Below are 12353 nucleotides of genomic sequence, written 5' to 3'. Positions count from 1 at the left end.
CAATGGCGTTAACCTTGGCGTCGTGTAACAGTTCACGCCCGTCCACATCAACCCCGAGCGTCCACACGAACAAACGGTAGTCATTACCACCAGAAACGAGGTGACTATCCTGTAACGGGAATTGGAGTCAGTAGACTTTAGAAAACGAAATTAAGGTGAATAGTGACGTGTTTGGTGGTCACAGGAGCAGTACTAGGGCTAGACGGCGCTCATATAGATATGGCACAGAGAAAAAATGACAATATTACAACGGATCATAACATGGAACACAGGTAATACATCTCACTCCAGGACCGAACAGTCCGACCCTGCGAGGCGGTTTTGATACACTCATCAACAGCCCATTCTGAACTACTGTTAAGTTATAGTGAATTCGTGTAAGGAGAAACAAGTGTTTATGCACGACCGAATTGAACTAGAGCTTGTACAATGTCGTCAGCAAAAAAGACCCACCAGAACACGGCGGTATTTTATCCTGCCCAACTTCCATCCCTTATCTTGACTGGCCAGTTGAACAAATTACAACAAGCTTGTGTGGATTCTTAACGGCGATTCAAGCCACTTCCCACCAGAATTTATGGACGCACGACTGACTTTCCCAAATTCGGAAACAAACACACAGAGGCAGTCTATGGAACCGTTTTCCAGGTCACATAAACCAAATATAACTTCAATTTCCTTTCTATTCGTTATTACTTATTATTATTCAGGATCATTTGCCAAGCAAGGAGCACTGATAATGCGATCCTTGCGGGCGATTCGAATACGCAAGTAGGTCGTCTGAGCTCCATGAAATAACATTTGAGCAGTCGGTTCGGGGTCGACGTTTGCCTCACAGGCAACAGAAAGCAACTCCTCCAGTTGTGTCCTGAACATCAACAATTTCTGGCCTGTACGAGACATTAGCATAAATATTCGATTCACATAATCCCCAAATTCAAATCAACCATCGGCCCAGTTGAACCACGTGGTCATCAGCCAACAGCAGAAAGCCACAATTCAAGACTGCTGGTCCCCCGGGAGCACAGCACTTGAGTCCGATTACACCATGGTGTTTGCACGCCTGACAGTTCGTTTCCCCTCAGAACATCGCAAGCCAGCAAGAAGCATCCTAATCCACCATCTACGAAGAACTACCATATCTCAACAGTATCGATCCGAGCTAGCCCTGAAACTCTCCACAGTAAACCAATACTGGGGTGGCGATGAGAATGTGTATGAAGCGTGGCAAAATGTGAAAAGAACTATATTAGTGGCGTTCAGTGCTGTCTGTACGACTTCTCCAATTCGACCACAAGACCACTGGATGTCGTAGAGATCGCTAGTTATGATTGATGCCAGGGAATCCATAGCAGCAGGCAACGAGCACGACCGCGCACGCAAATCCCTCAAACGCCAAGTAGTGAAGGTCCCAAGGAAAGACCAAGAGCGTCAGTGGACATCGAAAGCTCGGGAGATGGGAAGGCTTTTGCTACGGGAAACACCCGTGCCCTATATCAACTGACACGATTGACCAGGCCTGGGAGAACAACGGTCAGTGAAACGATAAGTGAAAAAGACGGCTCAATAATTCACTCGCAAGCACGTCAACCGGAAAGATGGGCCGAGCACTTCGAAGAACAGTTCAGCTGGCCTTCTGCAACATAGCCTCTGGTAATAGCGCATACGGGCGAATGGAATGCAAACCTTGATCGCCCGTCGGAAGAAGAAATAAAGTACCAAATATCTGTACTGAAACGTGACAAGATGCCAGGACCGGACGGTCTTTAGACCACCATCTTTGATGGCTTTGGTAACAATGGGTGACAGGATAGTATGGCGGACTGATTTTAAAATCATCCCACGACCCACAGTGAATTGAAATATTCTACTAAATTCCTGAATTTTGAGGTTATCTTTCATTGTCTAACTGCTTGGTTGATTTCTTCCATGGCACTTGAGAATATCACCACGTTAGCGTCGCGCACCGTGATCTGAGACAACTTGAACGAGCTACTAGAAAGAATTCAGCCCGCTTTTTCATAAACGGTAAAACATAGAGCAGTGGGCTTGTTGTAGGCAACTGGATGATCACTAGCATTGCATAAAAAGAGCAAGTACTCCTATAACCTTCGTCACATTGTCTAGATCCGTTCTCTTGGGTGTAAATTTTAGCTTGTGCGGTATGCGTGCACCAATCATGTGGTTTCTCATCAGACGACCTCGTGATTTTAGTTGTTGCAGTCACCACCGATGAATTATCGGGTGGTGTTAAAAAGCAGACTGATGACGGCACATACATAGTCGACTAGGACCTAATAACGAAAAAGAAAACTACAGTTGGTGTATCTACCCGAAAATTCAAACGCCACAAAGCAATTCACCCATTAGTTCGAAATAAATCACCTGTGAGTTGAGGCTAAATATATCTGTAGTGAGAGGACGCGATGTTGGTAGTAATTGTGAACGTCACAGGTTTTAAGAAACCGGTCACCTGTAACACCCTTCTGGTGCCTAGCTGCCACGCCACCCGAAGGAAGCACTAGGGCCGAGATACTACCAGATTTTAACAGATATTTAGCATAAGCAAAGATGATTAAGGAAATAATTCAGCGAAACAACACACGATTGAAAGTGTTTAACCAAATCAAGCATGGTCGTTTATCGCAGCACAGTTGCCGAACAAAATAGGCAATTGAAGATATTGGTTTCCGGGAAATTACAGCAAAGCTTTTAAATCCAAACCTTGTGGTTGTGATCCAACATAGAGGGCATTAAAAGTGATCACTGGAACAGTGCATGGATACCATGTAGCAAAACCGCACCCATTGTATCTAGAACCGGTACTACTGAGAAACGACTGGTGGCCGCTACCCACTTCCAAAAACCGTTCACCAACTGAACATAAGCTCTTTGTATTCTCGAAGTTACGGACGTATGAGAGTATACGTCGAGCTCTCCAAAGGCTTCCGTACATAACGCAGTGTCCGTCAGGGATGTACACTTTCTTTATTCCTATTTAACTTCGTGATCGATGGAATCATGAGACAAACACTGGGAGGTCTCCGAAGTCTTCGTGTTCAAGTAGCCACTGACGCGACCTCGTCGATCTGGAATATGCTTACGAAATCGTTTTCGTCTTCGAAGAGGAGAAGGCGCAGGTGTTTTCGGGTGAACTGGACAAAGTCATCCCGGCCTTTGATATGCAATTCGCACTCACAAAGTACAAGGTCATGCAGTCACCGAACACCACACTTACAGTTCAGGGGAAGACGCTCAAGTCGTGGAGCGTTTCACGTACCACGGAAATTGTAGTTCGGATTGTGGTGTGACAGGTGAGTTCAATTCACGAATCCGCAAGACCCGGGTTGCGTCTGCCAAGTTGATACACCTATGGCGTCAAGGCTTTGTATCCCCGAAATTCAAGGGATGTGTATCAGGCTACAGTGCGGAATGTTTTGTTCTACGGCTGCGAGACTTTGCCTGTTCTTCAGGTGCTCGACAATCGCTGTCTCAGAAACAAAGCTTGTGTGGCTTGGTGTCGCAGAAGCCGCAACGAGGCAATTAGAAAGCGAGTTTTCGATTGTACAACAGGCACTTCCATTGAAGAATATGTCAGCACCAAAAGCCGTGGTGGTTAGGCCATGTATTGCGCATGCCGAACCATTGTTTGCCGAAGAGAGTGGCAGAAGCAGAGCTGGTAAAACATTGGCCACCTGACAGAGGAATATGGAAGAGATTATGAAACATTTGGGTGCTGTCAATGCCACTCGCCTTCCAGGATGGGGACCGCGAGATTCCCAATGCGCGTAGTTGGAGACGCTGCATGATATGGCTACCAATCGAAGCTAATGGCATTCTATGGCATCCTATCCAGATTGCCTGAATGAGTGTCTAGAGGTGTGAAAAAATCGTTCGGCTGTAGCACCCTTTCGGTGCCTAGCTGCCATGCCACAAAGGAAGCAAGAGGGCTGAGATACTGCAAGGTTGCCTAAGCCTGGACAGGGGAAGTCGAGAGGCAGAGGTCGGGTTCTGGAGATGTAGGCACCTCAGAATGACTGTAGTAAGATATCAATAAGTTCCTTCCTCATCCATCTTTATTATTTTCTTCACAAAAGGCTTTCAAATAAACCATGGTTGTACAACAGCGAAGCATCGGTGTTGAACACTGACGTCATGCTGCCGATGATGATGTAGCAACATCAAAGTGGATTATCGGTGGTTCATCAGTGGACAATTACCGAAGCCTAGTTTCTGACAACCAAAAACTGACAGGTTCCAAACCAGCCAGCAGGTAGAGATTGTCCAATGTTGTGTACATTTTCCACGAAACCTAATACAGTTAAGAACACAACCGGTATTCGGATTCCGGTAGCAACTGTAAGTTCCTTTGGCAGATGTACCAATACGACGAAAACTAATGTAATCTCAATGAACTGCTTACACAGATGGACACGGCAACCAGCCCACTAGATGAAACTCAAAATGGGCGGGACGGAAATGGATTGCACAGCGATATCCGGATATTTCGTCAGTGAAAGCCACAGCGAAGCAAACAGGCAAATCCAGTAGGCTACATTAGCAATCGACAGTGTTTCGAGCTCCTTGTAGTAGAACCAACTCTTCTCTCACATCGCACGTCGAACATCAGCGTTACGAACTGGTGTATTGTTGTCATTGATGTTGGCGACGATCCATTTCTATCAACCTTACGAAAGCAGACATACAAAGTTGCTAGGATCAAGATGGTGAGGTAAAATCAAGTGCCAATACTGCTCATGAAGTCGAGTAAACCCGCGAAAACCCACTACCAGGTTCCTCCTCTTCCGGGACTCATCGTGTAGGTGTAGCCCCGGATCTCCCAGTCGAAGCACTTCAGCCGTTGCATGTTTACAGTGGGCAACACATCCCTTAAGGAACCGCAAATCCGAGATTAAACAAGGGGTAGAGGTTCAAACGACCGACATCTCAGTCGTCTCCCGCTATAGTTCAGTTCATTTCTTATTCGACTTAAAAAACTGAATACTGAAATGAAATTTGAAACTAGCAGGGTATCATACACAAACCGAGTAGAAGCGGGTAGCAGATGGCGGACAACTTTCTTCGAATGTTGTAGGCCCTGTTCACGATTAAGCAGAACCAACATTTAGGCGCATATCGAATGTGGTCGGTCGGTCAGCGCACAACACTCATGTCTATACAAAACGCGAACCGGCAAGGGGCGAACAGGAGAATCGGTGTGATAGCAAAACAGCTGAACACCAAACTGAAGAAAATGGAATCTTTTGAATTGAGGGTTAAAATGCGCTCATCAAAGAGGAAGGAAAGCCTACCCCAATGAAATGTAGTGCAGACACGGCACGACGATGGCCGTAGAGGGATTCTCTGTGAGAGAGGCGCTTTCCGTCACCAGAAAACAACTCAATGGTACTTTTCTCCAGACCTGCGGCTACAAAGTCACCAGAGGCAGAACAGGCCAAGCTGTGGACCATCGGGGGATTTATGGGGAGGCCGGAAATCCATGCATCTTGGGCTGCGATAGATGTGGGTGCGATGTCCGAAGAATCGGGCTGTCGAAACAATGAGAACATATGGTTTGAAGTTGAAGATCAATGTACAGAAATAAATCACTACCTAGTAATAATCATCCAATGCATCAACACTGCGGTATAATTTCCGGCCAACTAAAATCTCAAGAGTTGCAACAGAAAAACATCATCAGAAAGGAAGGTGTTGGAGCTAGTAACCTGTGGTAGTGGGCGAAATTCAAGCACTCTGAGCAGATAGCAACACACGAAAGTGAGAAAAATGCTGAACACACTATCTGAGGTCTAAATGTGTTCTCCCAATTTAATGACAACTGTCGCTGTCAAAGGAGAGTTAGCACCCCGATATGATTAAGCATAAACACTTGTGAAAAACCGCTGTACAAAGGCAAGATTAGCAGCGTCCATCCTCAGAAAGCTTGTTACTGGACCAACGCGAATAATATGAAATTTCCAGCAGGATTCTGGGGTGTCTTGAAACATGATCTGACTTTCCCATGCATTTGGCTTAGTAGTCTGTTGATCAGATTGCAAATAAGATAAGTCCTTGAGTCCCTTATCGAAGTGTTCAGGCCACCGGTAGCAAGAGTGTTGAGCTCTTGTTGAGTGGTCAAAACCCGGACAGAAACAATGAAGGTATCAGAAGCCGAGTAAGATCAGTGTTCCTGATCTCGGCCCCAGCACGGTGGTGTGTGCCACCTGCATTTAACGAGTTTCCATCTTTGTGGGAAGTAAGTATAATCCAGGTCACAAAAGATCACGTGGCGTGAGCTGTGCGACTAAGTGGTGCTTTACACAGTCCAACTGCGGAATAACCACACAGATGACCAGCTACCCGTGGCCGAGTTGTACATTATTCAAACTCCTACCTAGAAGTATGCTAGCCTAGCAATTACGTCCATATAATTGAGATCTACCAACCTCGCCCTGGAAGTCGACGCGATGCCGCGAACCAGTTACTCTGAGTATTCACTCAATGAGGCAGCGATGGCGTTCGCAGTGTTTGTATACTTTTTGGAAATTCGAATAGTTGCAGAGCTCCCCAATTTTGCTCATATCGTGTAGCAGAGTTCTTTTCGGTATGTTACCGAAGCTCCCCTATCATTTTTGTAAAGAGGTGAAGACAACCAACCAACTTCAAGGGGGAACATTTCGCGCTTCAATCCCCCTTTTAATGAACAATTAAGGTTCATATTTTATTCAACTGTACGGCTATCTTCGGGGCCCTGTTGTAAAACACTGCTTAAGCTCCCGTTCAAAGCGTTCGAGTCATCTCTGCGGAGAAAGTTTTTGCGAATAAGTTGTGAATCCGTCTTTTTCACAAATTTCTCCACCGACACTGGCCTCCCCTAACCCGCCCGGTTATTGTACGATATGGAGCACGACGGATTCGGCGGCAAAATTCTAAATCACCCGCACTATTACTAGCGGCCGGAGCTCCCGAAGACTTTTGCGACGCAACACAGGAAGAACAGACGGGCTAATCGGTGTAAGGAGACAAAACGGCAGAAGTGGAGGCACTCAAACTAAACCATAAAGCAGCCGAAATTCCAAACGAACCAATCTGATTACGCGCTGATAAACCCTCAACTAAACGGACTGCAAGTTTTAAGCGCTCTTCATATGCTACAAGAACGCAAGCAGAGGCAGAGGAATTATCCACCAGGCCGAACACTGACATCTCCATGCATGGTGACGAAAAGTTTGCAAACCAATCGTCAAGCCTGATGAACAGATCAGCTGCCAACTGATCAACAACCAATAGAATCACTGAAACTATTAAAATTTTGACACACTATTGCACGGTTTTATCTGAGAGTTCTTTCAGCTTCTAACCCAATGTTTTGAACCGCAAGGCAGCGGTTTGCACGGGCATTCTAGGGGACTCGATAGAGAGCGAACGACTCAGTGATCTGATCCACTTGGATTCGGTACAACCGATGACACAGAGCAGAAAACAAAAGTGTCTGAATTCTGAGGCTGCTGCTCAACATAGCTGTCTGAGGTCACATCAGGATGTTGAAAAGATTTTTCGGCCGTTAGATAGTTACCAACCGGTCACGGCCAACTGCTAGGCGACCAGTACACGGTTGTTAGAACCGATCTATTGTAGCCGGCCTTCCTACAAGGGAGGGTCGGGTCGCTGTTCCCCTAAATACAGATATCTTACATTCCTAGCGTAAATAAAGATTTGCCCCCAGACCGTTTCAGTATGCGAGTTCTAGCAGTAAGTGGGTAGTGAGTCTGTTTGACCCGCCTTACATGGTTGAACGTTGAGGAAGTGTTCCACTCAGAGTAGCCCATAGCAATATGGTAGTAGTCAAGCCGAACCATTTTATCGTGGCAGTTATCACCTGAGTTGTGCCATCTTACCCAATGGAGCAGTGAAAGCAGACTTCCTACAGCATATCAACACGTCCGTCACGTAGCTAAACAGCTTGTGGAGAACTGAGTTTGGTCTGAACAGTGCAATTAGGTTCTCCTGTGTGAATTACTTCGCTACATTACTACTGGCTGACGTTCCAATTAGACTCGGTAATATTTCCAAAAGAACTCGTTGGTCGAACGCTGCAAACCTAAGAGCACTGAGAACTGGATAGCTGTCGTGAGTTAAATAAGTCAATCACATTTCGGGTCAGTCGGCATTAGTGGATCCGCAATATGCGCTCATGGAACAGGGATGCTAACCACCCACATAAAAAGGCCACCTTGCGACTTCTTTTCAATACGATATCACCAAACGGATACATTTGATGAAGCAAAATGAGATGGGAATGCAGTGGTTGTGTCGATGAACCGAGGACTGATAAGAGGAAGAAACAAGAAAGATGAACAAATTCTGTAGATGGACAAGGTAACTGAGGCGACAACTAAGAGCCTTGATGTGGTTAATACGATCCACCTTCAAGGATGAAGTCCGGGTGATCATCCCTTCACTCAACCGGAAAACAATCTAACGCTTAAGCTACCAACCTTTATCCAATTTCCATGACTAGGTGTTTGGGATTGTAAGTGCACCAGAAAACTTGTGCTGAGCTAGAAGTGAGGCCGTTCACAATAACAATCTCGTAAAACAAGACAGTGTTACTGCATGATAGTGGAGTGTAGGTCATCATCATCGACAGCTTGACATCGGTAGTCAAAACTGATGCTTCGATGCCGTACGAGTTTATTTGTACATGTACAACTTATGGTTGTATGCGGGCTGGGATACTACCAGGGCGCCCACACCTAGACAGAATGACGATTAGGATCACCAACTGAAGCCTCTGGCTCAAAAGCCTGACGGCGAGGCAGAGATATTTGGCGAGAAACGCAAACACATTGCCGTTTTCACGGAACAAGTCGTCACACAGGTTCCAGCCCCCAACCTGAAGGACCAGGGGACTGTTCATCAGACCTCTAACAATTGACCTACCCGGTATGAGAGACTGCGAGTGTCGCGCGAACACCCGCCCCTCCCCAATATAGCTCAATGTATCGCCGAGGTACACAAACCGGTTACTTCGTGGCGATCCAGTCCAGCACAAGTATGCAATGGTGTTGCTGCTTGCAGTGGTAAAAATAACCATAAATGCCCAAACCTACTTATTCTGCTGTCTTGTGAATAGCAGACCTAGATACCGCAGTGCAGGGAGCGGGGATTTACAGGTGCTAGAAATCATTGATAATTGTTGCTTTATAAGAACCCTGGAAATGGGGTATGTCATTCAGATCCCAAGTAAAGAAGTCTGACCATACCTCTAGGGAGCAATGAAACTCACCGCACTCTGAAATGTCGAACGATGGCCCGAGAATCAACCATTAGTCATCAACCTCCAGAAAGACGCAACCACAGTAATGCATTCCACGGCTTTGTTAGTCAAATCCCTCAATTAAGAAGTCAAGATGAGGGTCCAGAAATCAATCCTCTAATTCAGATTAGAAATTCCCATTGACACTCCACTATAACAGTATTTTTATACGGGTGGTAGCAATGGACAGATAGCAGTTCATTTATATAGCACCAAAACAACGACACAACAGCGCTATAGCTAGTTTCAACATGTCATTCAAAGCGACAATCCAGTGTTATGTGTTCATTACATGTACAGCACTGCCCAAAACGACGGGTTTTCCTCAAAATCGATGTTTGATAGCCTTCCGAGGTTGGGCACTAGGATACTTAGAGAGTGGCTGTACTACAATCACCTGGTGTTCACACACATTTTTCGCTTACACGTTCCAGGATGACGCGCGCTGGGCGATTCGGGGTTGCCATTGCACTCAATGTGGTTGCTGAATCCGCTTTTATGGATCACAGATAGTGCTGGATCTGCGTTGTAACGGTTAGTGGCGCATTCAAATCGCAGAAGCCCTGAAAACATCACCATCAACAAAGACAACAATATCAGTGTTGATACTGATGCTTCACTGCCGTACAGCCATAAGGCTCGTCACTCTGTGATCTCTTTCACGCCTTTCTACCAAGTAAGCGGTTTCCGCTTACTTCAGGACATCCGGAAAACATTTATATTTGTATTGACCGTGCATTGATTTACACCTATTCAGAGATCGTGAAATACGAATTCCGCCATCATCTAAATGAACTCATCCATAGGGCACAAAGCAGACATAAAGATGTTGATTAAAGACACGAATGTTCATATCAGAGGCTGATGAGAGTGACTTAGGGAGTCGACGCTCCGTCGGAGTTGCACATATAGACAACAGTCAACACCCGCCTGAACCATGTGCTCATAGAAACTATCCCTGACAGGCTTCAACCTCGTTTTTCGTCGAAGCGCGGCTGCAGGACCGTAGGTCATGATGCAACATTGACTAATCATGCCTTCGTGTGAGACGACAAGCCGATTAGTGCAGACGTCAAATAAAGTTCCCAACTATTTAGAAGTGGCTTAAGTGAAACGAGATGACTAAAAATGAACCTCTGAATCAGATGAAATCACGGGAAACTGGCGACCTGTATACTTTTCTCACCTTCCCTGATCAATACTTTGCCGTGGATGATGAGCCCGGATCCCCCCCAATGCATACGAAATCTTGAGTAATTCACCGCCCAAAAAGCCAAAGAACTTCGACCCAAGACGAAAACTTTCGCTTTATTTGAGCTCACGCTACTGCATGCGCTGACGTCACTGTTGAAAACCTTTGGATGACCAGGTGGATTCCCCCGACTAGGGCTGGCTACCATAATCCCCGTTCGTACGAAAGATCCACGGGATGCATGCCACACCTGGAAACGCGTTTGGTTAACGTAGTCCCCAATAATCCGCCGACCGAAGTGTAGCAGCTGGAAATGAAGCGACCTTGGTACATGGTTTATAGCCAATAAACTGAACTGAACTTCCTTGATGATTGATCCATACCCAAAAGCATTACCTACTTAGGGCACATGTCGGACTCCGACCGAACAAACCCGAATCCCATAGATATCAAAAGCGCACTCCATTCTATTGATAGGGCTATCTAGTAAGATTCTCTAAAAAATAATGGGTTTCGGTACTTACACCCATGCATCATCATCGTAATCGTTATCAGCTGAAAGAAGCGCGAACTTATCGTACAGTGGTTTTAGCTGTCACAGTTTCGCTCACCGGTGATTTGGGGGTGGGTGAGTTAGATAGCTGTCCATTGGAGGCGGAAGCCGATAAATTGGTGCGTAAATGCAGCGCTGTCGGTGGGCTGTTAGTGGAAGAATTGGGAAGGCGGCAATGCATTCAAGGCAATAGCTTGGATGCATGAGCGCCACTGAGGGCGCGACTGAGCCATCTCTGACAATGTCTCGAACCATTGATTTAGCCTGTCTCGAGGTCCCCATCCAGGAAAACGGCAATGACCAGCGCAGCTGAGTTTGTTGGTTATGGCTCGTGTACTTCGTTGCCAAGTCATTGTTTGACCGCCTCTGGCCCGTTTCTAACCTTTACGTGGTTGTGCGGAAAGAACCTTTCGAAGTCGGTCGACTGGCATACGCCAAGCCAGTGAAACCGATGCAGTGTGATCAGTTCATCCGTCGAGAGTGAGTTATTTATTCCAGATTTCATTCGACGCATTACAACAAACAAGCTAACCTACTACCTTCAGAGGCTCATCCGTTAGTATGAGGATAGGGTTCGAGCCCCCCATCCCTGTCTTGCAGTAGCACTTTACACTGCATCGGTGTGAAGCGCATGCCGAACCGTGAGGCAGAATTATTTAGATTATTTGAAATTTGTATTACCAAGATCCAAGAAGAGCTATGGTGTCTGCGTACTCCATATCTGTGAGCAGACGCCCCTGAAGCACTTCCACCCCACAGGCATTAGAGGCTGATAATGAGTCTTCCATAATCATATCAGTGACGAAGTTGAAGGAGAAAGATGAAAGAGGACAGTCCTTTATGACACCGCTTGATATAGCGAACTCATAAGAGAGCTTCCCGTAGACCTGCACACGGCCAAGGGAGTTGGCGTACAGGAGGGTCAAGAATTATTGTGTTCTACAGACACTGCCTAGGTGGCCGACGATCCAAAGAGTCAAAATAGCTTTCACACCGAGAAACACAACCGTCGTTGGTTGCTGGAAGATGTTTCGCTTTTCCAGAATCCGTCGGAGAATGAAGATGTGATCGATGCATCCTCTTGAAGGACGGAACCCAGCTTGGTTTTCACAGATCCTTCCCTCCCTGCGTTCAGCCAACCTTCGAAGGATAAGACCAGAGAGCATCTTCGATGCCACTGTGGTTTTCACACAGCGTCCGCGTTGCCTTTTTGAAGACAGGTATAACTATCGACATGCCCTATTTTACAGGAAACTCCTCTTCGTTTCATATAGCACCAATAAGCTTTG

General features: G+C 46.2%; 1 protein-coding gene across 1 annotated transcript in view; it reads right to left on the bottom strand.

The window, feature by feature from the left end:
* The window catches only part of T265_13987 (hypothetical protein), a gene marked incomplete at both ends in the record, with an annotated part of 26259 nt that continues 13906 nt past the window's right edge, over window positions 1-12353 (bottom strand). The window contains 2 exons of the mRNA XM_009171516.1: window positions 1-109; window positions 5313-5549. Coding sequence (XP_009169780.1) covers window positions 2-109; window positions 5313-5549 — 345 coding nt within the window. The remainder of the gene's footprint in view (window positions 110-5312; window positions 5550-12353) is intronic.

The sequence above is a fragment of the Opisthorchis viverrini genome (genome assembly GCF_000715545.1).
Source record: "Opisthorchis viverrini unplaced genomic scaffold opera_v5_131, whole genome shotgun sequence".
Taxonomy (NCBI): domain Eukaryota; kingdom Metazoa; phylum Platyhelminthes; class Trematoda; order Opisthorchiida; family Opisthorchiidae; genus Opisthorchis; species Opisthorchis viverrini.
This window is presented reverse-complemented; position numbering and strand designations above follow the sequence as displayed.